A 27,957-nucleotide genomic window follows, 5' to 3' on the forward strand; every position below is an offset into this window, starting at 1 on the left:
TTTCCTAATGCAAAAAGTGTTGCAGTCAACACAAGGGATTTCTTTATTAACCCTTGTCCTAACAGATAGAGAGGAACTGATCACAGGACTGAAAAGGAATGATAACACAGGTACATGTGAGCATGATTAGATCGCACTTGTACTGCGCCAGCGGAATAAAGTCCAGATCAGTACCCTATAGAGTTGGTGCTTTAATTGGGCCAGTTTCACAAAGCTGCTATGGGCTGGGGACCGAGCGGATCTGCAGCAGTTCTGCCAAAAAGGACCTGGGGGTGACAGTGGACGAGAAGTTGGATGAGAGTCAGCAGTGCGCCCTTGTTGCCAAGAAGCCTAATGGCATATTGGGCTGCATTCGTAGGAGCATTGCCTGCAGATCGAGAGAAGTGATTATTCCCCTCTGTTCGGTATGGGTGAGGCCACATCTGGAGTATTGCATCCAGTTTTGGGGCCCCCACTACAGAAGGGATGTGGACAAATTGGGGATAATCCAGCAGAGGGCAACAAAAATTATTAGGGGGCTGGAGCACATGATTTATGAGGAGAGGCTGAGGGAACTGGGCTTATTTAGTCTGCAGAAGAGAAGAGTGAGGGGGGATTTGATAGTAGCCATGAATTACTGAAGGGGGGGTCCAAAGAGGATGGAGCTCGGCTATTCTCAGTGTTGGCAGATGACCAGACAAGGAGCAATGGTCTCAAGTTGCAGTGCGGGAGGTCTAGGTTGGATATTAGGAAAAACTATTTCACTAGGAGGGTGGTGAAGCACTGGAATGGGTTCCCTAGGGAGGTGGTGGAATCTCCTTCCTTAGAGGTTTTTAAGGCCCAGCTTGACAAAGCCCTGGCTGGGATGATTTAGTTGGGGTTGGTCCTGCTATGAGCAGGGGGTTGGACTAGATGACCTCCTGAGGTCTCTTCCAATCCTGATATTCTATAATTCTAAATCAACTGTGAGGAAGAATTTAATCAGAAAAATGTGAATTTTAATTTGGGAATCATGTAACAACAGTTTACTACATGCCCAAAAAGCCACAATCCCACAATTGAGGAAGAAGGCCATGCTGGTTTAAAAAAACCTACCTGATTTAGAAGGGAAGTGAAAGCAGCTGTAAAAAAATAAAATCTAACAAATGGAAGAGAGGGGAATTTGATAGTAAATATAAATAAAAAGTTAGGAATTGTAGAAAATTGATAAGGGAAGCAAAGGGACACAAAGAGAACTCTATGGCTGGAAGAGTTAAGGGCAGAAAGAAGGAGTTTTTAAAATATATAAGGAAACAAGGAGAACCCCAACAATGGTATTGGTCTATTACTAGATGGAAACAGTAGAGCAATCGATGATAATGCAGAAAAGGCAGAAGAGTTCAATAAATATTTCTCTTCCATAGGCAACAGGTATAATAGGCCAGAGAAGGCTAAGCCATCCCTGGCATAGCCACTGCCACGGGACCCCGGATTGAGGGTTTTTACTTATTATTATGCACCAGGCATGTTCTGAAACAGCTGAGGAGGGGGTATCTGCTATTCAGCTTCCCACGTGCATCAGTATCAACCTGGACTCCACAGAGATTACTAAAAAGAAAAGGAGTACTTGTGGCACCTTAGAGACTAACCAATTTATTTGAGCATAAGCTTTCGTGAGCTACAGCTCACTCCATTGGATACATCCGATGAAGTGAGCTGTAGCTCACGAAAGCTTATGCTCAAATAAATTGGTTAGTCTCTAAGGTGCCACAAGTACTCCTTTTCTTTTTGTGATTACAGACTAACACGGCTGCTACTCTGAAACAGAGATTACTGATGAACCCGGGAAGCTGAGTAGTCCCGGAACCTGCATGGCACATATAAAAAGCTCAGTGTTCTTCCACTGCATGGCTGGGGGAGGCACTCCACCTTTCCCATTCTTTGGCTGGGGATTCTCCAGCAGTGGGAAGTGGGGCAGGGAGGGCTCAGGGCTCCAGCCATGGGGGATGACGTCTTATGCAGAAGGGGTGGGGCTGGGGAGGATAGCCTCACCGAAGGGGGTGTCCACCCACCGCCCATGTTCTGTTCTGTATTTGGAGAAAAAACAGATTATATAATCTCATCATATGCTGAAAACACACTGTCCATTCCACTCGTATCTCTAGTGACAGCCTCACAGAGCTCAATCTATTTAGTTTAACAAAGGGAAGACTAAGGAGTGACTTGACTAGAGTTTATAACTATCTACATGGAGAACAAATATTTAGTAATGGGCTGTTCAATCTAGCAGAGAAAGGTCTAACACAGGGGTTCTCAAACTGGGGGTCAGGACCCCTCAGGGGTCATGAGGTTAATACAGGGGGGAACACAAGCAGTCAGCCTCCACCCCAAACCCTGCTTTCTCTCCAGCATTTATAATGGTGTTAAATATATTTTAAAGTGTTTTTAATTTATGGAGGGGGGGTGTCGCACTCAGAGGCTTGCTATGTGAAAGGGGTCACCAGTACAGAAGTTTGAGAACCACTGGTCTAATACGAGTCAATGGCTGAACGTTGGAGCTAGACAAATTCAGACTGGAAATAAGGTGTACATTTTTGACAGTAAGGATAATTAACCATTGGAACAATTTACCAAGGGTCATAGTGGATCCTCCATTACAGATACATTTTTAAATCAAGATTGGATGTTTTTCTAACTGATCTGCTCTAGGAATTATTTTGGGGCAGTTTCCTGGCCTGGGTGACAAGGGAGCTCGGGTGTCACAAGGCTGAATACAGCTTGACTCCCAGGTGCAAGTGTTCTTAGTGCCCAGAGGTTGGATCTGAGAGGTGAAAGGGAGTCGCTGGAAACCGTGTTGCAGAGATACAGAGGTTAGTAGTTGTTGCTGGTCACAATAGCCAGAATTATCTAGGGGCTCAAGAACATTTGAATTTGAGATAACTGGCTCTGTGGATATGGGGAAAGCAGTGGATGTGCTATGCCTTGACTTTAGCAAAGCTTTTGACAAGGTCTCCCACAGCATTCTTGCCAGCAAGTAAGTATGGGCTGGACGAATGGACTACAAGGTGGATAGAAAGCTGGCTAGATTGTCAGGCTCAACAGGGAGTGATCAACGGCTCAATGTCTAGCTGGCAGCTGGTATCAAGCGGAGTGCCCCAGGAGTCAGTCCTTGGGCCAGTTTTGTTCAACATCTTTATTAATTATCTGGATGAGGGGATTAAATTGTACCCTCAGCAAGTTCACAGATGACACTAAAATCGGGGGAGAGGTAGATACGCTGGAGGGTAGGGATAGGGTCCAGAGTGACCTAGACATATTGGAGGATTGGCCCAAAAGAAATCTGATGGGGTTCAACCAGGACAAGTGCAGAGTCCTGCACTTAGGACGGAAGAATCCCATGCACTGCTACAGGCTGGGGACCGACTGGCTAAGCAGCAGTTCTGCCGAAAAGGACCTGGGGATTACAGTGGACAAGAAGCTGGATCTGAGTCAGCAGTGTGTCCGTGTTGCCAAGAAGGCTAATGGCATATTGGGCTGCATTAGTAGGAGCATTGCCAGCAGACCGAGGGAAGTGATTATTCCCCTCTATTCGGCACGGGTGTGGCCACACCTGGAGTGTTGCGTCCAGTTTTGGTCCCCCCACTACAGAAGGGATGTGGACAAATGGGAGAGTCCAGCAGAGGGCAACAAAAATTATTAGGGGGCTGGGGCACATGATTTACAAGGAGAGGCTGAGGGAACTGGGATTGGTTAGTCGGCAGAAGAGAAGAGTGAGGGGGGATTTGATAGCAGCCTTCAATTACCTGAAGGGGGGTTCCAAAGAGGATGGAGCTTAGCAGGTCTCAGTGGTGACAGATGACAGAACAAGAAGCAATGGACTCAAGTTGCAGTTCGGGAGGTCTAGGTTAGATATTAGGAAACACTATTTCACTAGGAGGGTGGTGAAGCACTGGAATGGGTTCCCTAGGGAGGTGGTGGAATCTCCATTCTTAGAGGTTTTTAAGGTCAGGCTTGACAAAGCCCTGACTGGGATGATTTAGTTGGGGATTGGTCCTGCTTTGAGCAGGGGGTTGGACGAGATTACCTCCTGAGGTCCGTTCCAACCCCGATATTCTATGATTCTATGAACATGACTGGATCCCAAATTATGGGCCTGCAGGGCCTGCTGGCCTAGTGGGAACATATTTTGCAGAAGGGCAATCTGGCTCAGGATCATGTCCATGAGTTGCCTCTGTATCTCTTTGTCTTTTTCCAAGCTTTTCTTTGCCAACCTAGTGAGGAGGGCTTTAAACTAGTTGCAAAGGGGGTAGGTGGCAAAAGCCCATAGGTAAAAATAGAAAAAGGCAACCTTAACAGAGGGTATATGTTGGTGGGGGGGCATGGAAAATTAGAATAGGATCATAGGAGAACAAGAAGGAAATCAGTGAAGGAGACAGCTCGATATTTTAGATGTTTATATGCAAATGCAAGGACTACGGGGAATAAAGAGGAAGAACTGGAAGTATTAGTACACAAGCTAAATTATGACTTAATTGGCATGATAGAGACTTGGTGGGATAAATCTCATAATTGGAATATTGGTATAGAGGGATATTGCTTGTTCAGGAATGGCAGGCAGGAAAAAAAAGGGAAGTGGTGTTGCATTATATATCAAGAATATATACAATTGTTCTGAGGTCCAGAAGGAGGCAAAAGGCAGACCAGCTGAAAGTTGCTGGGTGAAGATAAAAAGGGGAGGGAGGAGGGAAACAGGGGCGATGTCATGGTAGGGGTCTACTGTAGAACAGCAAATCTATACGAGGAGGTAGAGGAGGCATTTCTAGAACAAATAACAGAAATATCCCAAACCAAAAACCTGGTAGTAATGGGGGACTTAAACTACCTGTTGGAAAAGTAATACACCAAAATGCAGAATTTCCAGTAAGTTCTTGGAACACACTGGGGACAACCTTTTGTTTCTTAAAGTGGAAGAAGTAACCAGGTGAACAGCCGTTTTAGACTTGATTCAGACGATCTGGGAAGAATTGGCAGCTTGGTGACTCTGGGCAGCTGGCCTGTAACTCCCGCTTTCCACAGCAAGCACAGGCTGCGGTGGTTGCTGTGAGCACAGGGTGATGATGGGCAGGTGGGGTAGCTACACCTCTGGGCAGTGAGGGGGGAGGAGAGGAAGGAGTAGTGCCTTTCCCCGCTCTTAGCCCTGCTCCCGGTGTGTGCTGGTCCCACTCGAACTGGCACCTGGGTTCACTGTGGCAAGCTCCCCACGCAGCCTGAACTGGCTGCTCGTGCCTCCTGACCCCTGGAACAAAGGGCATGAGGCAGGGACTTGGGACTCAAACACACAAAGCTCCCAGCACTGATGCTCCCAGGACACCAAGGCCCCCGCACTCCCCACATTGCAGAGTGAACCCCACACCCAGCGGCCTGGCCAGGGCACCACTGGCCTAGAATGCTGTGCAGCATGACCACCCCACCCAGCTCAGCACAGGACTGCATGCCAGAGCGGGGCACACCCATGGGCTGTGTTGTTGGGGACAGCTGCACCCTGATGGGATCCAGCCCTCAGGCTGCCTGCAAGCAGCTCAAGGAGAGGCAACCAACAAGGCCCAGGAGCCAAGCTGTGACTGCTGGGAGAGCCAGGGCATGGAGGATGGGGCCCCAATCTGCCATGGGACCCAGAAGTCTGCAATACAGTGCTCTAAGCAGGATCGGCAACTCTCCAGAACGTGTTCTCAGGCAGTCCAAGAGTGCCACCTCCAGGGCAGAGGCAAAACTGCAGCCATGAGAGATTTCCCCCACGGGGCATGTTCTCAGCCCTGGGACTGAAAGCAGGGAGCCAGAGTGGTAGCCGTGTTAGTCTGTATCAGCAGAAAGAACGAGGAGTACTTGTGGTACCATAGAGACTAACAAATGTATTTGAGCATAAGCTTTCGTGGGCTGAAGCCCACTGTCACGGAGTGTGGGGGAATCCAGGTCCTGCACCCCTCTTCCTGGGATTCACTGAGACTCTCAGCCAGCCAGTAAAACGGAAGGTTTATTGGACAACAGGAACACAGTCTCAAACAGAGCTTGTGGGTACAACCAGGACCCCTCAGTCAAGTCCTTCTGGGGGAGCAGGGAGCTTAGACCCCAGCCCTCGAGTTCCCTGCGTTCCACCACCCAGCCCCAAACTGAAACTAAACCCCCCCAGCAGGCTCCCTCCTGCAGCCTGTCTTCACATTCCTGGGCAGAGGTGTTACCTCCCCCTCCCACTCCTGGCTCAGGTTACAGGCTCTCAGGTCTCCCATTGAAACTCCCCTGCCACATTCCCAGGTCAACACTACCCCCTCCCTGCTGCGTCACACCCACTTCATCAGATGCATGTAGTGGAAAATACAGTAGATAGATAGATAGAGAACATGAAAAAATGGGGGCTGCCATACCAGCTGTAACAAGACCAATCGATTAAGGTGAGCTATTATCAGCAGGAGAAAAAAAACTTTTGTAGTGATAATTAGGATGGCCCATTTCAAACAGTTGACAACAAGGTGTGAGTAACAGTAGGGGGAAAATTAGCAAGGGGAAATAGTTTTTAGCTAGTCTAATGACTCATCCACTCCGAGTCTTTATTCGAGCCTAATTTAATGGTGTCCAGTCTGCAGATTAATTCCAGTTCTGCTGTTTCTCGTTGGAGTCTGTTTCTGAAGTTTTTTTGTGGCATAATTGTGACTTTTAGGTCTGTAATTGAGTGTCCAGGGAGGTTGAAGTGTTCAACTGGTTTTTGAATGTTATAATTCTTGACGTCTGATTTGTGTCCATTTATTCTGTCTGGTTTGGCCAATGTACATGGCAGAGGGGCATTGCTGGCACATGATGGCATATATCACATTGGTAGATGTGCAGGTGAACGAGCCTCTGATAGTGTAGCTGATGTGATTAGGCCCTATGATGGTGTCCCCTGAATAGATATGTGGACACAGTTGGCAACGGGTTTGTTGCAAGGATAGGTTCCTGGGTTAGTGGTTCTGTTGTGTGGTGTGTGGTTGCTGGCGAGTATTTGCTTCAGGTTGGGGGGCTGTCTGTAGGCAAGGACTGGCCTGTCTCCCAAGATCTGTGAGAGTGAGGGATTGTCCTTTAGGATAGGTTGTAGATCCTTGATAATACGCTGGAGAGGTTTTAGTTGGGGGCTGAAGGTGACGACTAGTGGTGTTCTGTTACTTTCTTTGTTGGGCCTGTCCTGTAGCAGGTAATTTCTGGGTACTCTTCGGGCTCTGTCAATTTGTTTCTGCACTTCCGCAGGTGGGTATTGTAGTTGTAAGAACGCTTGATAGAGATCCTGTAAGTGTTTGTCTCTGTCTGAGGGGTTGGAGCAAATGCGGTTGTATCACAGAGCTTGGCTGTAGACAATGGATCGTGTGGTGTGGTCTGGGTGAAAGCTGGAGGCATGTAGGTAGGAATAGCAGTCAGTAGGTTTCCGGTATAGGGTGGTGTTTATGTGATCGTCGCTTATTAGCACTGTAGAGTCCAGGAAGTGGATCTCTTGTGTGGACTGGTCCAGGCGGAGGTTGATGGTGGGATGGAAATTGTTGAAATCCTGGTGGAATTCCTCAAGGGCTTCTTTTCCATGGGTCCAGATGATGAAGATGTCATCAATATAGCGCAAGTAGAGTTGGGGCGTTAGGGGACGAGAGCTGAGGAAGCGTTGTTCTAAATCAGCCATAAAAATGTTGGCATACTGTGGGGCCATGCGGGTACCCATAGCAGTGCCGCTGACTTGAAAGCAGGGAGTGTGGCTGGAGCCCAGAAGGGAGAAATGGGAATCACCAGGCAGTGGGGAGCACAGCTCAGATCTGATTTCTGGCTCCCCAGGCACCCAGCAGCCGCCTGTTTGCTGGGTATCCTGTGCCCTCCGCCCCCACGCTCTGGTAGGGTTGCCAACTTTCTCATTGCACATAACTAAACACCCCTGCCCCGAGGCCACACCCCTTCTCTAAGGCCCCACCCATGCTCGCTCCATTTTCCCCTCACTCACTTACTTCCACCAGGCTGAGGCAGAGGGTTGGGGTGCAGAAGAGTGAGGGCTCTAGTTGGGGGTGCAGGATCTGGGGTGGGGCCAGGGATGAGGTGTTCAGGGCGTGGGAGAGGGCTCCGGGCTGGGACATGGGGTTGGGGGGGGTGAGGCTCTGGCTGAGTGTGTGGGCTCTGGGGTGGGACCGGGGATGAGGAGTTTGGGTTGCAGGAGGGGGCTCCAGGCTGAGGCAGAGGGTTGGGGTGCAGGAGGGTGCAGGGTGCGGGAGGAAGTTTGGGTGCGGAAGGGGATTGGGCTGGGGCAGGGGGTTGGGGTGCAGGAGGGAGTTTGGGGTCCAGGGTCCCAACAGCACTTACTGCAGCTCCCAGGAAGTGGCCACCAGCTCCCTGCAGCCCCTAGGTGCATGGGCGGCCAGGGAGGCTCTGCACACTGCCCTTGTGCCTGCAGGCGCCACCCCTGCAGCTCTCATTGGTCGCAGCTCCCGGCCAATGGGAGCTGTGGAGCCAGAACTCGGGGCTGGGGCAGCGCGTGGAGCCTCCCTGGGCTTAGGGGGCGGAAGGACCTAACGGCTGCTTCCAGGAGCCACACGGAGCTAGGGCAGGCAGGGAGCCTGCCTTAGCCCCGAGCCCCCACTGCACTGCTGACCGGACTTTAACAGCCCGATCAGCAGTGCCGACCAGAACCACCAGGGTCCATTTATGACCAGGCGTTCTGGTCAGAAAATGGATGCCAGGCAACCCTACACTCTGGGCCGGACATATCCTTACCTTTTGGATGCAGATGGCGGCCTGCTCACGGTCAAACTCCTTGGCCCCACTCTCCTGGGCCCTCCTCTCTCGCTCCTCGTCCCGCCGGATCTCCCACATGAACTTGGAACGCAGGCGGCCCTGGCGCATCCGCTCTGCCATCTGCACCAGCTGCACGGCCTCGTCCCGCAGCATGGCAGGCCGGGATGGCTGCGGAAGCAGGGCACAATGAGGGTCAGTGAATCTGTGCCCTGATCCAGCCCATGCCAGCCCCAGCCACAGGCACCAGCCCCAGCGAGAGTGCCAGGGAGAACAAAGCCCGCATGCCCCATGGCCAGCCCCAGCCCCAGGGAGAACAGAGCCCGCACACCCCATAGCACGCCCCAGCCAGGGCACCAGGGAGAACAGCCAAGGGGGGCCTGCTGCACTCTCCCCAGGCTTGCCCACAATTCCCTATCAAACCCATCCAGGGCCAGTCTCAGACACCTCATACATGGGAAACACCAGTAACAGGAGGCCATGGTCCCTGGTACAGCTCTATATCCCTAACAGGCCCTGATAGAGCCCCCACTTCCTGCCCTGCTCCGCCCTGGGAGCACACCCGGCTTCACAAACCTCCAGCCACCCTCCTTTGCAGAACATCCTCCCCTCTTCCCCCTCCCCCCGCTGGCCTGATACAGACCCACCCTCCTTTCTGCCCTGCACTCTCCCATGGGCTCCGATACAGCCCTGCCCCCACTCCTGCATCTCCCTCCACAGGCCCTAGACCGTCCTCATTCCCCCTTCTGCCCTGCACCCACCACCGGCCCTGGTACGGCCCCACCCTCTCTCCTGACCCATGCCCATCCTGGTGCAGACCCCACCTCTCTTACCTGGGACTGTCCGGCACTCTGCTGAACTCTCCCTGCCCCTCCCACTGCAGGGCCACCCCGACACCCCACCCATCCACTGGGGCCTAGCCCAGCCCTGCACCTCCAGCCCCTCGTACTTCAGGTGACTGGTGGGAGTCTCCTCGGCAGAGAAAGGGGCAGCCGGAGGGCAGGCACTCACCCCACAGGGCATGCCAGGCTCCACCCGGGCCAGGATCTCAGACAGCACCTGCTGACGCTCCTTCAGGGCCTTGGCTCTCTGGTTCACAAAGTACTTGGGGATGGGCACCTCCATGTCAGCCTGGGGGGAGAGCACAAGAGCCTCCCCATTAGTGCCATCAGCCCCTGGCCTCACGGCCCCTCCACCCCAGCCCTCACACCCAGCCCCCGCACTAGGAGCTCCCTCTCCTGACCAGGGGTGTAGCCACGGGTGGGCCACGGCCCACGCACTTAGCATCCAGGCCCATCCCTGCAGCCCCAGCTCTGCTCCGGCCCGGGCACTTGTCCCGCTCCACTGTCTGGCGCTCCAGCCGGGGAGTGGGGTCAAGGGCTCACCCCGCTCCGCTCGCTCGGTACTCCAGCCTGCGCATGGGGGCTTGCGGGCAGGCAAGCCCCCATGCCCCGACACCGCTCCCCAGCTGGAGCACTGGGTGGGTGGGCAGAATGGGGCAAGCCTCCGCGCCCTGTCCCTGCTCCCTGGGTGCACCTAGGCTGCAGAGGGCCCTTGGCCAGCATGTCCATCGCCCCCAAGGCCAGCTGGAGAGGGTGCGGGGAAGCAGTCCCAATTCCTCCAGCCCCCACATCCCCTGTCATTGCCCACACATCTGTAGTCAGGGCCCACCCAAGTGTCCCATCCTGGCTATGCCACTGCTCCTGATGCGGCCTTCACAAACCGGCTGTTGCCACCAGCACAGTGTTATGAGTAATGGAGTTGCTATGATGCAAGAAGCTCCAGCCTCCTCACACCGCTCAGCCCTGCTCTCCTCTCCCCTCGCTGGTCTTGCTGGGCAAAGGGGAGCAAAGAGCCCAACAGCTCAGTGCAAATCTTCTCTCTCCTCTCCTCCTGTGAGCAACAGGATGTACCCCACTCCTGCCCCTCCCACATCCAAATGTGCCCCTGGAGCTGCCCCCCAAACCTGGGAAGCAAGGGAGGGAACCCCGTCTCTGCAAATTACTTGCTTAATTATTTGCTCCATTATGTTTCCGGGTACTGAAGTTAAGATGACTGACCTATAATTCTCCGGGTTGTCCTTATTTCCCTTTTTATAGCTTGGCACTATATTTGCCGTTTTTCCAGTCCTCTGGAATCTCTCCCATCTTCCATGACTTTTGAAGATCACCGCTAATGGCTGAGCTAGCCCATGGAGAGTCCGAAAAGATAACGGCCACTCCAATTGCCCAGACATTTGGCACCTAACAACTAACAACCATAGATGGCCCACTCCCTTAGGAAGCCAGTGGGTGTGACCAGCTGGAGAACAAAGGGCTAAGAAGAAGGTGTGACGGGTTGAGTCACAGAGATCCCCTTGGGACTGCCACCTGGTGGGTTGGGACTGCCTCCGAGCCCATTTTCCCTGGCAGCTTGGGACTTCAGTACCCCGCCTTGTTGGGCCAGACACAGTAGCCTGCTACAAACCCAGGCCCAGGTCCGAACCACATCCCCCAAAAGCTGCAGGTTTAACTGAAAACAGCTAAAGAAGTGCTGCTGTCTCCAACAACAGATACCCCGTTCCCAATGGGGTTCATAGACTCATAGATATGTAGGTCCAAAGGGACCATTATGATCATCTAGTCTGACCTCCTGCACAACGCAAGCCACAGAATCTCACCCATCACTCCTACAAAAAAAAAAAAACCTCACACCTATATCTGAGCTATTGAAGTCCTCAAATCATGGTTTAAAGACTTCAAGGAGCAGAGAATCCTCCAGCAAGTGACCCGTGCCCAATGCTACAGAGGAAGGCGAAAAACCTCCAGGGCCTCTTCCAATCTGCCCTGGAGGAAAATTCCTTCCCAACCCCAAATATGGCGATCAGCTAAACCCTGAGCATATGGGCAAGATTCATCAGCCAGATACCCAGGAAAGAATTTTCTGTAGTAACTCGGATCTCACCCCATCTAATAGCCCATCACAGGCCATTGGGCCTATTCACTATGAATATTTAATTACCAAAACCATGTTATCCCATCATATCATCTCCTCCATAAACTTATCGAGTTTAATCTTAAAGCCAGATAGATCTTTTGCCCCCACTGCTTCCCTTGGAAGGCTATTCCAAAACTTCACTCCTCTGATGGTTAAAAACCTTCGTCTAATTTCTAGTCTAAATTTCCTAGTGGCCAGTTTATATCCATTTGTTCTTGTGTCCACATTGGTACTGAGCTTAAATAATTCCTCTCCCTCTCTGGTATTTATCCCTCTGATATATTTATAGAGAGCAATCATATCTCCCCTCAACCTTCTTTTAGTTAGGCTAAACAAGCCAAGCTCCCTGAGTCTCCTTTCATAAGACAAGTTTTCCATTCCTCAGATCATCCTCGTAGTCCTTCTCTGTACCTGTTCCAGTTTGAATTCATCCTTCTTAAACATGGGAGACCAGAACTGCACACAGTATTCCAGGTGAGGTCTCACCAGTGACTTGTATAACGGTACTAAAACCTCCTTATCCCTACTGGAAATACCTCTCCTGATGCATCCCGAGACCGCATTAGCTTTTTTCACAGCCATATCACATTGGCGGCTCATAGTCATTCTATGATCAATCAATACTCCAAGGTCCTTTTCCTCCTCCGTTACTTCTAATTGATGCGTCCCTAGCTTATAACTAAAATTCTTGTTATTAATCCCTAAATGCATGACCTTACACTTCTCACTATTAAATTTCATCCTATTACTATTACTCCAGTTTACAAGGTCATCCAGATCCTCCTGTAAGGTATCCCTGTCCTTCTCTAAATTGGCAATACCTCCCAGCTTTGTATCATCCGCAAACTTTATTAGCACACTCCCACTTTTTGTGCCAAGGTCAGTAATAAAAAGATTAAATAAGATTGGTCCCAAAACCGATCCTTGAGGAACTCCACTGGTAACCTCCCTCCAGCCTGACAGTTCACCTTTCAGTAGGACCCGTTGTAGTCTCCCCTTTAACCAATTCCTTATCCACCTTTCAATTTTCCTATTGATCCCCATCTTATCCAATTTAACTAATAATTCCCCATGTGGCATGGTATCAAATGCCTTACTAAAATCTAGGTAAATTAGATCCACTGCATTTCCTTTGTCTAAAAAATCTGTTACTTTCTCAAAGAAGGAGATCAGGTTGGTTTGGCACGATCTACCTTTTGTAAAACCATGTTGTATTTTGTCCCATTTACCATTGACTTCAATGTCCTTAACTACCTTCTCCTTCAAAATTTTTTCCAAGACCTTGCATACTACAGATGTCAAACTAACAGGCCTATAATTACCCGGATCACTTTTTTTCCCTTTCTTGAAAATAGGAACTATGTTAGCAATTCTCTAATCATATGGTACAACCCCTGAGTTTACAGATTCATTAAAAATTCTTGCTAATGGGCTTGCAATTTCTTGTGCCAATTCCTTTAATATTCTTGGATGAAGATTATCTGGACCCCCCGATTTAGTACCATTAAGCTGTTTGAGTTTTGCTTCTACCTCAAATATGGTGATGTCTACCTCCATATCCTCATTCCCATTTGTCATGCTACCATTATCCCTAAGATCCTCTTTAGTCTTATTAAAGACTGAGGCAAAGTATTTCTTTAGATATTGGGCCATGCCTAGATTATCCTTGACCTCCACTCCATCCTCAGTGTTTAGCGGTCCCACTTCTTCTTTCTTTGTTTTCTTCTTATTTATATGACTATAGAACCTTTTACTATTGGTTTTAATTCCCTTTGCAAGGTCCAACTCTACTTGACTTTTAGCCTGTCTCACTTTATGAGACATGTTCTGACCTCAATAAGGTAGCTTTCCTTGCTGATCCCTCCCTTCTTCCACTCCCTATATGCCTTCTGCTTTTTCTTAATCACCTCTCTGAGATGCTTGCTCATCCAGCTTGGTCTACAACTCCTGCCTATGATTTTTTCCCCCTTACTTGGGATGCAGGCTTCCGATAGCTTCTGCAGCTTTGATTTAAAATAATCCCAGGCCTCCTCTACCTTTAGATCCATAAATTCTTCAATCCAATCCACTTCCCTAACTAATTTCCTTAATTTTTGAAAGTCAGCCCTTTTGAAATCAAAAACCCTAGCTGCAGATTTATTTTCATTAATCCTTCCGTTAGGTTTGAACTGAATTAGCTCATGATCACTTGAGCCAAGATTATCCCCTACAACCATTTCTTCTGTGAGATCCTCACTACTCACCAAAATCAAATCTAAAATGGCATCCCCTCTAGTCGGTTCAGCAACTACTTGCTGAAGGAATCCATCAGTTATCGCATCTAGGAAAATCTATTATTATTACTAGCACTCGTCCTCCAGTCTATATCTGGGAAGTTAAAGTCTCCCATGATCACACAGTTTCCATTAGTATTTACTTTATTAAAAACATTAAAAAGGGCTCTATCCATATCCAAATTAGATCCCAGCGGTCTATAGCACACCCCAAGCACTATCCCAGGGGAGGCTCTAATAGTTTTCTTCCCCAATTTAATTTTTGCCCAGACAGACTCAGTCATATCCATTTCATCACTTCTTATTTCTTTACGTTCTATCTCATCATTGATCTACAATGCTACTCCACCACCTTTACCTTTATTTCGGTCTTTCCTAAACAGCATATACCCTTCAATACCTGTACTCCAGTCATGACTACTATTCCACCCTGTTTCTGTTATCCCTAGAATATCTGGTTTCACTTCCTGCACCAGTAGCTCTAGTTCCTCCATTTTGTTACCTAGGCTCCTCGCATTAGTGTACAAACATCTTAATTTTTGCTGTTTGGCCTCACTCACATTCTGTACCCTATTAGGCACGGTCATTCTACAGCCAGTAGAACCTATTAGACTTGTGTCTACACTGCCCTTCCTCCTACCCACGGCTGTATCCACTCTTACTTCATTTTCTTTCCTCTCAATGCTAAATTCTGGCGTGGAGATTACCTGGACATCTCCCAACCATCTCCCCCTAATTCCCAGTTTAAAGCTCTCTTAATCAGTTGTGCCAGCCTCCATCCTAGAAGTCTATTTCCTTCCCTACTCAGATGAAGTCCATCCCGAGAGAACTGTCCTCTATCCATGAATGCCTCCCAGTGGCCATAGATCCCAAAGCCCTCCTTATAGCACCACTGCCTAAGCCATCTGTTGATAGTCATAATCTCGTCACACCTTTGTTGCCCTTCTCTAGGAACAGACAGAATCCCACTAAAGATCACCTGAGCCTCAATTTCCTTAAGCATCTTCCCCAGCCTAGCATAGTCTCCCTTAATACTTTCCAGTGAGAATCTAGCCGTATCATTTGTTCCCACATGAAGGATAATTAGGGGATTCTTTCCCGCTCCCTTTAGAATCCTTTTCAACCTCAGGTCTACATCCCGTATCTTAGCAAACCCCTTGTTCTGTATAAAGCTTATACAGGGTAAGCTCATAAATTGTTCGCCCTCTATAACACTGATAGAGAGATATGCACAGCTGTTTGCTCCCCCAGGAATTAATTACTTGCTCTGGGTTAATTAATAACTAAAAAGTGACTTTATTTAATATAAAAAGTAGGAATTAAGTGGTTCCAAGTAATAACAGACAGAACAAAGTAAACACCAAGCAAATTAAATTACCAAGCAAAATAAAACAAACACACCCAGGTCTAAGCCTAGTACAGTAGGAAACTAAACGCAGGTAAATCTCACACTCAGAGATGTTCCAATAAGCTTCTTTGACAGACTAGACTTCCTCCTAGTCTGGGTCCAGCAATCACTCACACCCCCGTAGTTACTGTCCTTTGTTCCAGTTTCTTTCAGGCATCTGTTTAGGGTGGAGAGGCTATCTTTTGAGCCAGCTGAAGACAAAATGGAGGGGTTTCCAGGGGCTTATATAGTCTTTCCCTTGTGGGTGGAAATCCCTCTCTTCTCCTGTGTAAAATCCACTCCACAAGATGGAGTCTCTAGCCACCTGGGCAAGTCACAAGTCTATGAAAAGATAGTTTGAATGTTCCCAGGAAAACTTAGATGTGGATTGGCATCTCCCAAGGTCCATTGTTAGCTAAATACTCCCTATTACTTGAATAACCCTGTAACAATGCTGGTTCTGGTGGGACCCAACTGAGAGTGCCAATTCAGGACGAACTGCTTCAAACAGGGCAGTTACAGCCCAAGGCTGGGGTTTTTCCACCTCTAAGGCAAACCAAACTAGCCAAATAAAGCAGACTTTGGTTTTACCCCACTGGCTAACCACAAGTCACACAAGCAGTTCCCTTAGACACTCCAGTTTCCCTGTATCTCCACCAGTGCCACTCGTTATGGAGATAAATGGTTATGAAAACCAATACCCCAGTAAAAGAACAAAGGTTCTCTCGATCCCAAAGGATCAAGCCCCAGACCCAGGTCAATATGGAGAAAGAAGAGGTTCGGGACTATTTAGAAAAGCTGGACGAGCACAAGTCCATGGGGCCGGATGCGCTGCATCCCAGAGTGTTAAAAGAGTTGGCGGATGTGATTGCAGAGCCATTGGCCATTATCTTTGAAAACTCATGGCAATCGGGGGAGATCCCGGATGACTGGAAAAAGGCTGATGTCATGCCCATCTTTAAAAAAGGGAAGAAGGAGGATCCTGGGAACTACAGGCCAGTCAGCCTCACCTCAGTCCCTGGAAAAATCATGGAGTAGGTCCTCAAGGAATCAATTCTGAAGCACTGAGAGGAGAGGAAAGTGATCAGGAACAGTCAGCATGGATTCACCAATGGCAAGTCATGCCTGACTAATCTAATTGCCTTCTATGACAAGATAACTGGCTCTGTGGATGAAGGGAAAGCAGTGGACATGTTGTTCCTTGACTTTAGCAAAGCTTTTGACACCGTCTCCCACAGTATTCTTGTCAGCAAGTTAAAGAAGTATGGGCTGGATGAAAGGACTATAAGGTGGGTAGAAAGTTGGCTAGATTGTCAGGCTCAATGGGTAGTGATCAATGGCTCCATGTCTAGTTGGCAGCCGGTATCAAGTGGAGTGCCCCAAGGGTCGGTCCTCGGGCGGGTTTTGGTCAATATCTTCATAAATGATCAGGGAGGATGGTGTGGATTGCACCCTCAGCAAGTTTGCAGATGACACTTAACTGGGAGGAGAGGTAGATAAGCTGGAGAGTAGGGATAGGATACAGAGGGACCTAGACAAATTAGAGGATTGGGCGAAAAGAAATCTGATGAGGTTCAACAAGGACAAGTGCAGAGTCCTGCACTTAGGACGGAAGAATCCTATGCACCGCTACAGACTAGGAACCGAATGGCTTGGCAGCAGTTCTGCAGAAAAGGACCTAGGGGTTACAATGGACAAGAAGCTGGATATGAGTCAACAGTGTGCCCTTGTTGCCAAGAAGGCCAATGGCATTTTGGGATGTATAAATAGGGGCACTGCCAGCAGATCGAGGGATGTGATCGTTCCCCCTCTATTCGACATTGGTGAGGCCTCATCTGGAGTACTGTGTCCAGTTTTGGGCCCCACACTACAAGAAGGATGTGGAAAAACTGGAAAGAGTCCAGCGGAGGGCAACAAAAATGATTAGGGGACTGGAACACATGATTTATGAGGCGAGGCTGAGGGAACTGGGATTGTTTAGTCTGCGGAAGAGAAGAATGAGGGGGGATTTGATAGCTGCTTTCAACTACCTGAAAGGGGGTTCCAGAGAGGTTGGATCTAGACTGTTCTCAGTGGTAGCTGATGACAGAACAAGGAGTAATGGTCTCAAGTTGCAGTGGGGGAGGTTTAGGTTGGATATTAGGAAAAACTTTTTCACTCGGAGGGTGGTGAAACACTGGAATGTGTTACCTAGGGAGGTGGTGAAATCTCCTTCCTTAAATATTTTTAAGGTCAGGCTTGACAAAGCCCTGGCTGGAATGATTTAGTTGGGGATTGGTCCTGCTTTGAGTAGGGGGTTGGACTAGATGACCTCCTGAGGTCCCTTCCAACCCTGATATTCTATGATTCTAATATACAAATCAGATCCTACCCACAAATCATGCTGTTGCCAATCCTTTAGAATCTAAAATCTAAAGGTTTATTCATAAAAGGAAAGAAATAGAGATGAGAGCTAGAATGGGTTAAATGGAATCAATTACATACAGTCATGGCAAAGTTCGTGGTTCAGGCTTGCAGCAGTGATAGAATAAATTGCAGGTTCAAATCAAGTCTCTGAAGTACATTCACAGCTGGGATGGGGCATTCAGTCCTTTGTTCAGAGCTTTAGTTTGTAGCAAAGTTCCTCCAGAGGTAAGAAGCGGGATTGAAGACAAGATGGAGAAGCTGCAGCAGCTTTTTATAGTCTCTTGCCATGTGGTCTTTCTTTCTTTGTTCCAAAGACAAGCTGCCCATCACATGGCCTGGAAACACCGCAGAGTTCTGTCCATGGGCAGGTCCCTGCATATCTTGCTGAGTCATAAGGTGAGTCTGCCTTCTCTCAATGGGTCAGTTGTATCACTGATGGTCCTTAATGGGCCATCCAGCAGGCTAGGCAGAGCTGACACCAACTTGTCTGGGGTGTCATCCAGAAGCAGAGCACAAGTTTGAAATACAGACAGTATAGAACCAATATTTATAACTTTAAATATAAAAATGATACACACATATAGACAGCATAATCATAACCAGCAAACCATAACCTTGTCTTAGACACCTCATTTGACCCCCTTTATACAAGATTTGGTGCCACTACAGGACTTTGGTTGCAACAATGATCTATACGGTCCCAGCTTATGTCAATAACATCACAAACTCCTTCACACTATGTTGACCAAATCTGCCTTATGTGCTTCCTACAGCAAAAACTTTCAATACAAGCATAGAGCCAATGCTCATAACTTCAGATATAAAAATGATACATGCATACGAATAGGATGAATACATTCAGTAGCACATAACCTTTGCAAAGATATGTTACATGGCATATATAGCATAAGACATATTCCAGTTATGTCATATTTACACTCATAAGCATATTTCTATGAAGCATTATGGGGTGCAAGTCTCTGGCAGTAAGTTCAGGAGGAGCATGTGACTTTGGACACTGTTCATGGCAGAGGCAGTACATGTAAAATCCTTGTTTGTCTCTGGTCACACCCATGTTCAGTACCTTTAAATCTTATGATGTCATTCATAGGTGTTCTAGCAAGGTTTGGTGTTCCTGGACCCCGGATCCCTGAAAACAGGTTGGGGTTTAGTATTGCTAACAGAATGCAGACAGTAATATCTGTTAAAGTCTAGGTGTCTTGGCATTTAGCCCCCAATGCCATAAGGCGGTGTGCCTCAGTTTCCCCTTCCACACAGCAGCATAGACCTGTTATGCTTTTGCTGCTGTGCCAAGCTTCCAGCCTGTTTACAGGTATAAGCTGAAAAGCAACATGCTTATGGGACTGTCTTGTCACCATTGCTAGCATGTACAAAAGTTTTTTCCACAAATCAGGTATGTCCCACATCTTTAAAGCGTTTACCACTAGTATTAACTCCTTTGACTTGACCCATAGATGAAGTAGCAAAAGACACAAGATTATCAGCAAATCTTCGACAGACAGGCTTTGTTCTCACAATTTAGCTTGTTTAGTGTCTATTGCATTTCCCAATTCCTTTGTGTACCACGGTAGGTGCTCTGATGCAGATTCTTCTTCCTCTTTCGAGAAGGCTTTTAATTCAAGCATGTGTTTGAGGCTTTGGCAAGGAAAGGGTGCACTGCAACCATGCCTGCCCTCGGCCCCTCCCTCTGGAATTTCTGTGTGTCAGACCCCACCCCCTTGTAAAGGTTTCAGAGTAACAGCCGTGTTAGTCTGTGTAAAGAGCCGTGTTAGTCTGTGTAAAGAGTTGTCACTTTGGATGGGCTATCACCAGCAGGAGAGTGAATTTGTGTTGGGGGGGTGGAGGGTGAGAAAACCTGGATTTGTGCTGGAAATGGCCCAACCTGATGATCACTTTAGATAAGCTATTACCAGCAGGACAGTGGGGTGGGAGGAGGTATTGTTTCATATTCTCTGTGTGTATATAAAGTCTGCTGCAGTTTCCACGGTATGCATCCGATGAAGTGAGCTGTAGCTCACGAAAGCTCATGCTCAAATAAATTGGTTAGTCTCTAAGGTGCCACAAGTACTCCTTTTCTTTATACCCCCTTGTAAAGCTTCACAAATGCAGAGTTTTTCTCTCCCCAGCCTTGAAGATAGGGGTTTTTTTTACAAGGGTAGCAGGAATAACATTATTTAATGGAGTGCTTTGGATCGGTAAGATTCCCTCGGTTACCCCACTTTCTGCCCCCAACAGGTCACCTGGGTGGACCTTCCCCTCCAGGAGATCTGACCCCCAGTCTTCCCTTAAAACCTGATTCACAGAAGAGGGGTCTGGCATTTTTCACCCTCCTCCTGGTAAAAAGCCTCCCTACAAAAGGTTGGCAGACCCTCTGGTCTCCCCTCACCTTCTATCTGGACTTCCCTTTCTGGGCTCCCCTCTGGGCCAGACACTTCTGTGTCCCCCAAAAGGAAAGGTGACCCTGGTCCAGCTGTGGGCTCACAACTACCAGCTATGACAGACCCTTCACTGGCCAGCAAACCACGCCCCCCCACCCCCCCATTTCCCTGAGGTTGGGCTTGCTTCCAGCTAGAGTCCCTGGTTTCTGTTCCCACCACAGCAGTCACCAGGACCCCAACTTCCACCTTTGGGGTACATCTCTGTGCACCCCAGGGCAGGACCCGTCCCCTGCCGACCTGCAACTTCCTGGCAGTCGGGCCTCGGTGGGATACTCCCCACCCGCAGCGAGATGACAGGACAGGAGCTGGCTTTATCCACCCCCTCCCGCAGGGACTTGCCTTGAGCCCCCAGGGCTACCGGCACTGCTTGACCATCCAGTCCCCTGAAACTGCATTTTCCACTGTTACAGAGGAATTAAAGAGACTCTCCCCTATTTCCCCAGCAGAACATGTGGCTTTACCCTCCCCTCTGGAGCTTTCAGCACAAGATTCCTTCTTGCTGCTAACAAACCCTGAGACAAATTTTGCCACATCAAGGAAATCATTTCCCAGTAGAAACGGTGCAAAATTGTGTGCCACTGTTGCAAGAGTCAGCTCAGTCTGCAAATCACCAGTTTCCATGTGCACCGTAGCTAAAGGTGCAAGGACTTTGTAACCTCTCATCCGTTCTAATTCTGCCATTTTCCCAGGCAACAAATCCTTCTCCTGGATCAGGTCCCTCCTGACCACAGAAATCTTTGCACCCGTGTCCCTTAAACCATGGAGTACTTTGCCATTAAATTTAACAGCATGCATCGTGCACACTGCTTGGTTGTATAGAAGCAACATTTACAAATCTTGTGTGGAAAGAGGCAGGAGCCTGGCTTTGAGAAGCAGCAGCTTCATGTGTTACCTGCTGCCTGTTCCCACTCGGCCAAGGACATTTATTCCTCAAGTGCTCAGTGGACTTACAATTCTAGCACCTCTTGGGCTCTTCTGCTTGTACAGGAGATTTGGGACGAGTAACAGGGGAATGGGGAGGTGAACGCCCAGCCTCCTTTTTCCCCCAGGGGTAAATCGGTGATTCTGCTTTCCACCAGCCCTGTGTCCCTCTGCCCCTGGTTTCTGTTTAATGGCAGCTGGCGACGGCTCAAAAGAGTCTGCAAACTCAGCCAATCCACCCACTGCATCCACCTTTTTGTCCCACAAATACTGTTTTACATCATCACTGCACATATTCAGGAATTGTTCCTGAGAAACCAAATCACACATTCCTTCAAAGCTTGTAATGCCTTTTCCCCTTACCCAGTTATCTAACAAATCTCTCATTCCATTTACATAAGCCACATTACACAATCCAGATCCCCTCTTAAAACTCCTGAATTTAACCCTGTAGATTTCAGGTGTAATCTGAAACTATTTCAAAACCAGTTCCTTAAATTTACCATAGTTTGAAGCATCATCAATAGGCATCTTATTGAATATGTCCAGAGCTTTTCCAGTCAATTTTGCCATCAATATAGTCATTTTTTGATCGTCAGGAATTGCATGGAGGGTGCACAGTCTCTCAAAGGTGATGAAATATTGGACTCATCATACTGTGGACATAATCGTTCCCATTTGTGGATTTTTGGGGAAGTTGAGCCAGCTGCTGGAGGGTTTTGTCTCTTCCACTGCATAACAGTCAGTTCATGCTTCTGGGCCTCAATCTGGGCCTGTATTTCTCTGTCTTTTAACTCCAGGGCTAGCTGCTTCGCTCTCTCCCCTTCTCCTGCCTTTTTTTGGTCAGCCTCCAGCTGCCTGAGTTCTACGGCTCTTTTGTGAGCAGCTTCCTCCCTGGCTGCCTCTGCCTCCATAGCCCTTCTGTGTGCAGTCTCCTCCCTGTCTGTCTCTGCTTCTTTGAGCTTCAGTTGAAACTCATGATCCTTTGCCTTCTCTTCTGCTTCCAGTCTGGCCAGCTCTAGTTTTGTAGCTGCCTCACGGGTAGACATTTTCCGGCTTTCTTGTGCTTATTTCCCTCACCCAAAATAAATAAACAGAAAATAACAAACCAGTAACCACTTTGTCTGTTCTCCATCCACCACACCCAAAACTCACTTAAAATTACTACCAGTGTCTCAAAGCAATCAACTGTGCATAGATCCTGCTCGACTACGTCACTGTGATGGGCTAAGTCAGAGATCCCCTTGGGACTGCCACCTGATGGGCTGGGACTACCTCTGAGCCCATTTTCCCTGGCAGCTTGGGACTTCAGTACCCCACCTTGTTGAGTCAGACACAGTAACCTGCTACAAACCCGGGCCCAGGTCTGAACCACGTCCCCCAAAAGCTGCAGGCTTAACTGAAAACAGCTTAAGAAGTGCTCCTGTCTCCAATACACAGATACTCCATTCCCAATAAGATCCAAACCCCAAATAAATCTGTTTTGCTCTGTATAAAGTTTATATGGGGTAAACTCATAAATTGTTCACCCTCTATAATACTGATAGAGAGACATGCACAGCTGTTTGCTCCCCCAGGAATTAATTACTTGCTCTAGGTTAATTAATAACTAAAAAGTTACTTTATTTAATATAAAAAGTAGGAATTAAGTGGTTCCAAGTAATAACAGACAGAGTATGCATCCAATGAAGTGAGCTGTAGCTCACAAAAGCTTATGCTCAAATAAATTGGTTAGTCTCTAAGATGCCACAAGTACTCCTTTTCTTTTAGACAGAACAAAGTAAATTACCAAGCAAAATAAAACAAACACACCCAGGTCTAAGCCTAGTACAGTAGAAAACTAAATGCAGGTAAATCTCACACTCAGAGATGTTCCAATAAGCTTCTTTGACAGACTAGACTTCCTCCTAGTCTGGGTCCAGCAATCACTCACACCCCCGTAGTTACTGTCCTTTGTTCCAGTTTCTTTCAGGCATCTGTTTAGGGTGGAGAGGCTATCTTTTGAGCCAGCTGAAGACAAAATGGAGGGGTTTCCAGAGGCTTATATAGTCTTTCCCTTGTGGGTGGAAACCCCTCTCTTCTCCTGTGTAAAATCCACCCCACAAGGTGAGGTCTCTAGCCACCTGGGCAAGTCACATGTCTATGAATGATTCAGCTTTTTGCAGGCCAATGCCATTGTTTACATGTTAGCTTGAATGTTTCCAGGAAAGCTTACATGTGGATTGGTGTCTCCCAAGGTCCATTGTTAGCTAAGTACTCCCAATTACTTGAATAACCCCTTCACACTATGTTGACCAAATCTGCCTTCCTACAGCAAACACTTTCAATACAAGCATAGAGCCATCGCTCATACGTTCAGATATAAAAGTGATACATGCATATGAATAGGATGAATACATTCAGTAGAACATAACCTTTGCAAAGATATGTTACATGGCATATCTAGCATAAAACATGTTCCAGTTAGGTCATATTTACACTCATAAGCATATTTCTATAAAGCATTATGGGGTGCAATGTCACAGAAGGCCAGGTGACAATGTTTGCCAGGAACAAGGAGAAAGGACGGGCCAGGTGAGGTTGTTGAGTGCGGGCTGCTGGAAGGAGGAAGATGCTCCTGGACTGGGACTAAAGAGGGATCAGAGGGCTCTAGGACTAATCCAGATGGACTGTGCTATAACTTTCTGTTCTCTAGGTTAATTAAGGATTTTCTGCACTGTGTTCTAGACATCTAATAAACCCTTCTGCTTTTACAGCGCTGGCTGAGAGTCACTGCAGATTAAGAAGGTGGGGGTGCATTGCTCCCTTTGGTGGTACAAGTCTCCCTCAAGTGCCCATCTCAGGTGGACTCACTGAAGGGAGCTCACGGCGTGAAGCAAGGGTGCTGAAGGCTCCGAGGTTCAGCCCCAGGAGGCAGTGAAGCCAAGTGGCTTGCCCTACTGAAAGAGTGTGACCCTAAGGCGGTCTGGCTCCCTGAAGGCTGTCTTCCTGGGACTGTTCCAGAGCACTGAATCTGTGGCTCTGTAATAACCTGCATTCCTTGATTAATCACTTTGCATTTGATTATATTAAAATGGATTTTGTTTGAATGGGCTCAACTTCTAAATTCCCTCTAAGCTGCGTGGGCGCACATCAGTCTATTAAGCACCATGCAGGCACTCAGGACTGCAGCAGGGAGAGATGCCCCTCCCGCAACCCGGACCTGCCGCAGACGGGGGAAGAGGCACCTATACTGCAGCTCCAACCCCAGAGCTGCCGCGGTGGGGAGAAACGCCTCAGTTTCCCCTATGTATGGCTTAAGTATCTAGGTGGTGGGATAAGGGTGTGTGAGCTTGCAGAGACCTAGAAGGCAGGTGTGCGTACCATCTGCACAGAGAATGGCTGACACCCTGTAACTTAGCAACCTATGGCCCCCTCTTCTGGAAGGTGTTGGGAACAGAGATCAGGTGACCTTTTTGCCTGGGAAAGGGACAAAGGACAGAGGAGGGGCTATAAAGGGTCAGAGGCTGGGCTGGTGGAAACTAGTCTCAGTCCAAAACCAGGAGACTTGGGGAGGGGGGGCGCAGAGCCCAGGGTTCTGGGCACAGCCCCCCCGCCGATGGTCTCTGCTGAAGGTTCCTGATTTCTGTGCTAACAAGGTCTGCTCTATGCTGTATTCCCAACGACTAATAAACCCTTTTGTGTTACACTGGCAGAGTGTCACTGCAGGCTAGAGATCAGGGTGGCATTGCTCCCTCTGGGTGTGGAGGCCCTGGGATCCAGATAGGATTGCCAACCCTCCAGGATTGGCCTGGAGGCTCCAGGAATTAAAGATTATGTCATATGATTAAATCTTCAGGAATATATCCAACCAAAATTGGCAATCCTAGGTCCAGAGCAAGTGGACTCCCTGAGGGGGCCCACAATGAGTGACAGGTGGGCTGGAGGCTCATAGAGGTTTGGTTCCAGGAGGCGGTGGAGCCCAGGGCTTAGCACCCGAGAGTGAGTGGACCCCCGAGAAGGGCTATTGCACTAAAGGGAAGGGTCCTCCCAGGGACCATATGAAGCAGAGGTCCTGTCAGGGTTCCCCCCGCAACTCTGAGGTACAGATCATAGAATATCAGGGTTGGAAGAGACCTCAGGAGGTCATCTAGTCCAACCCCCTGCTCAAAGCAGGACCAATACCAACTAAATCATCCCAGCCAGGGCTTTCTCAAGCCTGACATTAAAGACCTCTAAGGCAGGAGATTCTACCCCCTCCCTAGGTAACATATTCCAGTGCTTCACAACCCTCCTTGTGAAAGTTTTTCCTAATATCCAACCTAAACCTCCCACACTGCAATGTGAGACAATTACTCCTTGTTCTGTGGGGACCCACATGAAAGACCCTCTAAGCTTATATTCTACCATCTTAGGTTAAAACTTCCCCAAGGCACAAATTCCTTTCCTTGTCCTTGGACGCTATTGCTGCCACCACCAAGTGATTTACACAAAAATTCAGGGAAGGGTCACTTGGAATCCCTATCCCCCCAGAATATCCCCCCAAGCCAATCCTTTTCCTGGGGAGGCTTGAGAATAATATACCAACCAATTGCCTTAGCAATTTGAGCACAGACCAAACCCTTTATCTTCAGGATACTGAAATCAATCAGGTTCTTAAAACAACAACTTTATTTATAAAGAAAAAAAATAAAAGAATCACACCTGCGAAATCAGGATGGAAGGTAACTTTACAGGGTAATAAAAAGATTTAAAACACAGAAGATTCCCCTGTAGGCTCAGCTTCCCAGTTACAAAAACAGGACTAAAACTACCTCTGTAGCATAGGAAAATTCATAAAACAAAACGACAGATAACCGAATGCATTTCTTTGCCCTACTTACAATTTCTGTGGTTTTAGATGGAGTATTCCAGGTATATTTTCAGGAGATATTGTACCTGCTCAGCTTCTCCCTCTGTCCAGAGAGGGAACAACAAAAGAGAACAACAAATCCTTCCCCCCACCTCCCCAATTTGAAAGTATCTTCTTTCCTCATTGGTCCTTCTGGTCAGGTGCCAACTAGATTATTTGAACTGCTTAACCCCTTCCAGGTAAGGCAATCCAGTAGTTGCCAAGGAGAGATTTTATGCTACTGCATACGTAAAGGTTGCTACCCTTTCCCCATTCATGACAGGGCCTGTGAGTCTGAGACAACTGGCATTAGTTTCCTGTGCTTTCATTTTTTATCAGCTTTTCCATTATTTTGCCTGGGGTTCATGTCAGGCAAACTGGTCTATAGGTACCTGCCCTCTTTGAAAAGGGGCAACGGGAGCTCTGTTCCAGTCCTTTGGAATTTCTCTGTCATGGGACAGCTGCCCTTTATGGGGCATGAGGGGTCAGCCTGTCTGTGACTGCCTTATGAAGGCCCCACTTGGGGGCAAGTGGCTGCCTAGTAAGTGAGCACCTGAACCCAATAAAGGTTACCTAAGCTCAGAGAGGGGATCTCCCAAGGGAGACAGGGAAGTTCTTATGGAGAGACGCTCCCAAGAAAGGGCTGAGCAGGGAGCCTAGAGTAGTGGTTCTCATTGAGGGGTATGCATACCCCTAGGGGTACTCAACTCACCTAGATCAGTGTTTCTCGACCTGAGGGTTGCAGCCCTGGGGTTTGTGTATTACAGGATAGGGTTAGGGGGATTGCAAGTGCAGGGCTGGCATTAGGCGGTGGTAAGCAGGACAACGGCCTGGGGCCCCATGCCATAGTGAGCACCCACGAAGCTAAATTACATGCTTCAGCTCTGCCCTCAGGCTTCAAACAAGACTCACACATGAAAACAGCTCAAGTATCCCCCTGAACTGCAAGTACAATATTTATATTCTACTCTTTCATAATTATATGGTAAAAATGAGAAAGTGAACAACTTGTTAGCAATAGGGTGCTGTGACATATTTGTGTTTTTGTGTCATTTTATAAGCAAGTAGTTTAAGTGAGGTGAAACTGGGGCTTACGCAAGACAAACCAGACTCCTGAGAGGAGTACAGTAGTCTGGAACGGTTGAGAACCACTGACCTAGAGGATGAGCTCTCTAGCAAACTCCCCAAAATGGGGAGCCTCCTAGCCAGCGAGGCTGCAGTCAGCAGGTATCCAAGAGGGCCTAGTCACAATCCAGGGTCTCCCAATCAGGGTCCAGAAGCCTGCCCTGGTGAGGATCAGCCGCTGTCCCCGGAGAAGAGTCACAGTGGATGGACCTCCCTGGACCCTGGCTCCAGAGAAAGGCCTCTTGCCTTTATCAGAGTAAGATCTAACACCAAGGGCAGAAACCAGAACCAAGAGAACCCCTGGGGAAGAACCTGGGTAGAAGTAGGCATTAGACTCAGGTGGGAGACAGACTAAGAACGACCTTGTCAATCAGCTGGGATGAACATTTTGTATATATTCTGCATTGACTTGTCTGTTAATACATGAAACGCTTCACAAGGGGGTGCTCTTTAGCAGCTAATAGTCTGTTTAGTCTCATTCATTCATTTTCAAACTTTTTGTATTGGTGACTCCTTTCACACAGCAAGCCTCTTACTGGGATGCCCCTTATAAATGAAAAACAGGGGTTAACTTAATGAGGGATAATAGCTGTCAGCCCCACAGAGCTGACACCCCACAACCCCCATCTTGCACCCCTGTGAGGGGGTCACACATGCCAGTTTGAGAACCCCTAGTCTTATTGCTGTGCTATCCCAAGTGATGGGGGGTAGTAGACTCAAGTAAGGGTTTACCTGCAATTCCATACCCATTTGCAAAGAGAAGTCTGGGTCAGCCTGAAATGATGACACCAC

General features: G+C 48.2%; 1 protein-coding gene across 1 annotated transcript in view; it reads right to left on the minus strand.

The window, feature by feature from the left end:
- DRC11L (dynein regulatory complex subunit 11 like) overlaps positions 1-27,957 on the minus strand; it is an 80,022-nt gene that overhangs the window by 41,279 nt on the left and 10,786 nt on the right. Inside the window, exons 3-4 of the mRNA XM_048842166.2 lie at positions 9,760-9,879; positions 8,731-8,919 (exon numbers count right to left, since the gene is read on the minus strand). Coding sequence (XP_048698123.2) covers positions 8,731-8,919; positions 9,760-9,879 — 309 coding nt within the window. The remainder of the gene's footprint in view (positions 1-8,730; positions 8,920-9,759; positions 9,880-27,957) is intronic.

This window comes from Caretta caretta, chromosome 2 (genome assembly GCF_965140235.1).
Source record: "Caretta caretta isolate rCarCar2 chromosome 2, rCarCar1.hap1, whole genome shotgun sequence".
NCBI lineage: Eukaryota > Metazoa > Chordata > Testudines > Cheloniidae > Caretta > Caretta caretta.